Source organism: Pteropus alecto, unplaced genomic scaffold (genome assembly GCF_000325575.1).
Source record: "Pteropus alecto unplaced genomic scaffold, ASM32557v1 scaffold92, whole genome shotgun sequence".
NCBI classification, from domain to species: Eukaryota; Metazoa; Chordata; class Mammalia; order Chiroptera; family Pteropodidae; genus Pteropus; species Pteropus alecto.
Genome location: NW_006432447.1, coordinates 3482703 through 3488702, shown reverse-complemented (window position 1 = coordinate 3488702; position 6000 = coordinate 3482703). Strand labels below are relative to the sequence as shown.

The 6000-nt window shown below is 34.3% G+C and overlaps 1 protein-coding gene across 2 annotated transcripts in view; it reads right to left on the bottom strand.

Annotated features, from left to right (window-relative positions):
• Positions 1-6000, bottom strand: part of PIK3CB (phosphatidylinositol-4,5-bisphosphate 3-kinase catalytic subunit beta) — a 178206-nt gene that overhangs the window by 66775 nt on the left and 105431 nt on the right. For both annotated transcript variants that reach the window (XM_025043589.1, XM_025043590.1), the window contains one exon: positions 1003-1254. In XM_025043589.1, the coding sequence (XP_024899357.1) occupies positions 1003-1254 (252 nt within the window). The remainder of the gene's footprint in view (positions 1-1002; positions 1255-6000) is intronic.

Sequence of the window (6000 nt, the reverse complement as noted above, 5' to 3'; positions counted from 1 at the left end):
ATTTGCTAAAGAAGCTGTGGTACATATACACAATGGAATGTGACTCAGCCATAAGAAGAGATGAAATACTGCTATTTGCGACAACCTGGATGGACCTCAAGATAATCATGCTAAGCAAAATAAGCCAGACAGAAAAAGTTGAAAATCACATGATATCACTTTTATGTGGGATATAAACCTAAAAGCAACAAATGAATAGGACAAACAGAGACTCATGGACATGGACAATGGACTAGTGGTTACCAGAGGGTAGTGGGGTAGGGAAGGAGGGGGGAAGTAGATGGGGTAAAGGGGATCAAATATATGGTAGCTGAAGGAAACTGGACTTTGGTTGGTAAACACAATAGAATATACAGATGTCAAATTATAATGTACACCTGAAAATTATATAATTGTATTAACCAATGTGACCCCATTAAACTTAATTTTAAAAAAATGAATGAACTAGATCTACATACATAAAAACTGATTTAAAAATTAATTTAAAAAATAAACTGATAATCTTCATTTGTCTCATTTAGTGTGACTATTCATATATTTCACTACTAGATACTGATGTGTTTGATTACAGATTTGAGCTCCAACCCTACAAGGTGTGGTGAGTGAACTACAATCTATGATCTTAATAAAATGCACAAAATTCTGAATGCTCAAACCTATCTGGCACCTAGAATTTCAGTTAAGAGACTGTGGACCTTTAATTTTTTTTAATTTTTTCATTCTCTTTATGTGTACCTTCTAAAAAGTATAACATTTATAATAGAGTACTTACAGTATAACATTCACTAAAGTAAATTTGCCAAAAGAGAAATGAATAAATAGGACATAAAAATATAGATTTATGGTCTTTCTGAAATCAGTTCTTAGGTAGCAAAGTTATATGAAATAATTTTACCTATATTACTCAATTATTTCAAAGGGTTATAAAATTATTCTATAGTATTTTTATTCTTTTAAACTTTTCCATTATAAAACATTTTACAGAAGTTAGTATATAATTACCACTTTCCCAGATTTCCTGATGGTCTGATATTTAGAGGCATTCATTGTTTTAGTTGATTTTTTTGTTTTCACTTTATCCAAAACTGCATAAACAGCCAAACATAATCTAGCCATTCGTGGCAGGTCACAAGTATTAATATCAAATTCCAGTGGTTCATTCCAAATGTGATCGTTTTTCCCTGATATCTCTGAGCTTACAATCGTTTTACACAAGAGTTCAGTACCATGAAAAAGGCCAGCCCTGACATGAACCTGTAATAAGAGAGACAAAAAAGAAATAACAGAATCATGAATACTGCATCACAGAAACATCTCTATTTTGGAGAATGAAGAAACATATACTGGGAGAAGAAGCACGTTAACTCCAGAAAAGCCTATTTGCCCAAAGAAGCATCAGACTATAATTAGTATATTGTTTACTAAACTGTTTAACCTACTTTTCACTCACTAAGTAAACCAGCTAAAAAAATACCAAGGATATCAATGATAAAACAGATCTCAAGAAACTAAGACCATAAGTATAAAAATACTATCATATGGCTTGCTTCCACTGATTTTATTTACTTGAGGTTTTTCTTGTCTTACTCTTCTGTATAATTGGGAAGGAAGGGATAAATAAAATGACTCCCGAGTCTCTTTCTAAATCTAAATAATTTATCATTATAAGTAGCCAACTAAAGATCTTCTACCCATATTTGATTATCCTACACATCGCTGTCTTTCATTTTTTGTAAAGACTCAGGTCCATTTAATATCCTCAATTATTTTTTAAAAAGTCAAAATTTTGCATATTTTGTGCATATATGTAAGAGTGAGACTGTGTGCGTGGAAAGCGAGAGTGCAAGCGAAAGTGTGCAAAGTGGGAGCGCACTCACCTCAAATCATTTGTGAGATTAAGTAAATCATAAGTAAAATGAAACATATGTAATATATATTTTGCATATTTTGTATGATAGGATGGAAGCTAGGAATTTCAGGGCAAAAATGATATTCAGTTCTTACTCTCAGTGACCTTAAAGACATGAATTTATTGCCTTTTGGATACAGAATATATAGTTTATTCAGAAAAATTACAAGTTTAAAAAATGAATTAATTTTCAATGTTTTTGTGATAAAGCCAAGCTACTTAAAATAAATTGCTGACTTTAGAAACATTAACATCTCTTGGTTTTTGACAATTTTTGAGAAATACAAACTAGCAATTACCTACTACATAAGTATTCAATAAATATTAGTTAATGCTTTTTTAAAAAAAGAAAACAAACAATGCTGGTTGTAATTCTATCAATCAACTTCTGGCAAAATTCAGTCATAAGGAATGAAGCAAAATTATGGACCAGCTGGCTATAAAGCTAAAAAAAAAAACTCAAGTATAATGGATAAAAAAATCCTTATTAGCTGTAAACAGCAACAGCAGAGGGTGTGATCTGGAAAAGAATAACAATAAAGAATGAGTCTAACTTGGGCATGCTAACAAAAAAAAGACACCCTGCATATTCTGAAGAAATTTCCTGAAATATCATTCACTAATAGTCAAAGTATGATTTATATAAGACCAAGTCGTTAATACTATGTCTGCTTGAGAAATGTCCTTTAATGACTAAAGTCAATACATGGTTAAGAACAAACAAGAATAGAAAAAATTATCTACAGTAAAAATAAAATTTTAAAAATTATGTTTACTGAACTTAAATTCTCCCATGGAATAAGATATTTAAAAGTTTTTGTTTTTAGAAAAATGCAGTAAGAAAAATCATTCTCTAAACTTATATCATATGAAATTTTGTCAAAATTGTCCCATTTCCGGATGCTTGGTCTGGATCATCTTCAGGCTTTGAAAAGTGAAGAATTTTAAAGCACCTTTATGCTTACCACAGTCACACATTTTATTGTCTGGCTGTAGTAAATGTCCAAAGAAATACTTTTTCACAAGCCCCAGAACACTTGGAGAGGAAGAGAAGACAGGCTTTATAATACAAAGGACTTGCCACTCTGCTAAAGCAAGGATATGCCAAGCCTACACACAAACTGCATTGCTGAATTCACCAATTAAAAATGTTCAGTGTTAGGCAAGATATAAAACTTTTTCCCGACATCAACACCTAACTTCCTTCTTGTTCTACAAATTTGGCCAAAACCCACTACATTTTGCCATTAAATATTAGATACACACACACACACACACACACACACACACACACACACACACACACACAAAACAGTAGCATGAATAGGCTGAATTCCCATGGTTTCATGAAGTAAATCACTTTGTAAAGAGGCAAATTTGTTCTGATTTGCGGAAGACGGAGATGTCATATGTTTGTGTGCTACCTTTATCTAAGTATACAAAGATGCTACAGATATTAAATTAAAATGTATTAACTCATTGCACAAATATTTATTTAAAGTCTAGACACTATAATAAGAATTTTAAAAGATTAAGTTACAATTTCTTTCCTCCAGTTATATATATTTAACAGGTTAGGAGTGCTGAGACAATATAACTAGGCTATGAGGTGTTATGATTTATGACTAATAAGTGTGATATGCGATGGATCTGGGCTTGGAATTTTCTGGGTTTACCTGTTTGGGATTCACTAAACTTCTTGAATCTGTTATAATATTTATATCTTTCAACAACTTTGGACTGCTCCCAGTGATAATTTCTTTTAAACAGTTTTTCTGAACTGCACTCTTTTTTTCTGGGATTCAGATTACACAAATGTTAGGCCTTCTGATATTGTCATAGCCTCTGCAGATTTCTTCTCCCCCAATCATTTTTTCTCTTTTTTGTCCAAACTGATAATTTTTTATTGATTAATCTTCAAGTTCACTGACTCATTCCTTTTTCCTTACCATTCCACTATTGAATCCATTCGGTGAGTTATTTTATTTTTCATTCCTAAATTTACCATTTAATTCCTCCTTATATCTTCTATTTCATACTTGAGACTTTCTATTTTTCCATTCCTTTTAACTATGTTTGCCCTTAGTTGTTGAGCATTTTTTATAACTCTTTTAATATCTTTGTCAGATAATTCCAAAATCTATGTCATCTCAGCATTGATATCTGTTGGTTATCATTATACATAAAACTTGAGATTTTCCTGGTTTACATGCCAATTAATTTTAAATTGTATCCTAGACACTTTGATCATTATGTTATACGACTCTTGGTTTTATTTATATCCTACAGAAAATGTTTATATGTTTGTTTTAAGCAACAATAACTAGGTTTAGGCTGTAAATTCCAAAAAGCCTTCTGTATGCTGTGATTCCAATATCAGTTCAGTTTTCAAATCCTTTGTGGGGCTATTTGCCTCTAACCTACATGTGCATCATACAGTGACCAGTCGAAGATCTCTGTGGTAATTTACGCCACAGTTCAGTTCACAAAGTATGTAGGTAGCTAAGACTCAGATCCACATGTACTGCTCAGGAATAAACATATAAGCATAAACAACCTTAAGGGGTAGCTGTCCCAAGCTCCGCCCACTCTGCAATCACCCAAGTATTTTTATGTTGCGTGGGACTCCCCTTTTCTTGACACTCTGCCAGAAAGCTGAGGCTTTATTCACCCATACTTTCTGCAGCTATGCCAAAGAGCAGGACGAAAATGGGGGGTGGGGAGAGTCAATGAGGATTTACCCCATTCTCTTGAGACTACAACTCCTTTAATCAGAGAGAAAGGTTCATCTTTGCATTTTAAGCCTGTCCCCACTGCTGTTGCTGCTGCCACGGGACTTCTTAGGGACTGGGGCAAATGAGAACAAAGAAAAGAATAGGAAACAAAAAAGAAAGAGAAAAAATGGGGAGAACTTCACTTTCTATGAGAGTTAGAAGACCCCTTTTCCACTACGGCTATAACTAGATAGCTTCTTGAGTGCTTTCTGACTACACTAACACTATCTTCTAGATTTTAGGCAGTGCTGAGTTCAGGCTTCTGCTGAATATTAAGATGCACAACAGAAAAGTGAGATATCACAAGGTCGGGAAAAGAATGACCAGGAAAGGTGTATGTTATAGAATTCTAAGCACTCTTATAGTGTTGAAAAACATTCAAGTGCCTGCCAGGCAGAGTAGTGAATCTTCGTTTAACAGCTAGGATTTTCATTACAGACTCCAGAGAACCATGTGCCATGTAAGATCTCTGAGACTGTGAGTATAAAGGATCTCACTTCCAAGATTAGGTTATACTATATGACATAGCTTACTTTAAGGAAAGATTATCTTTCAGGGGTCTGACCCATGAGCCCATAAATGGGACAGAGCTCTTCCTGGCAATAGATTCGAAGAGTGAGAAGGATCTGATACTTGAGAAATTCCCCATTTCTAGATTTAAAAATGAAAAGAACCACATTGCCAGGACCTGAAAGATGCCACTAGTAACTGAGAGCAATCCCCAGCCAACTGGGCCGCATAGCAGGAGGTGAGGGGCAAGTGATCAAGTGAAATTTCATCTGTATTTGCAGCCACTCCCCAGCACTAACACTGCCACCTCAGCTCCACTTCAGATGATCAGGCTTCAGATTCTCATTGGAGCACTGGTGCCTGGTGCCAAAAAGGTTGGAGATTGCTGCCTTACCAGATAAAAACTCTCGGCAAAGTAGAAAAAGAAGAGAATTTCTTGAATAAAGGGCATTTACAAAAACCTACAACTAACATTATACTTTAACTTGAAATACTGAATGGTTTCTTTTAAGATTAAGAAGAAAATAAGGACATCTACTGTGATGGTTCATATGTCAACTTGATTAGGCCTTGGGATGTCCAGATATTCTGGGTGTTCCTGTGGGTTTTTAGATAAGATAAACATTTAAATGAAAGACTGACTAAAGCAGATTGCTTTCCATAACGTGGGTAGCCCCAATACAATCTGTTGAAGAACTAAATAGAACAAAAAAGCTGACCCTTCTCTGAGTAAGAAAGGCCTGTCTGATTAACAGCTTTTCTCCTACCTTCAGAGTAGAGCTGAACCAACAGCTCTTCCTGGGTCTG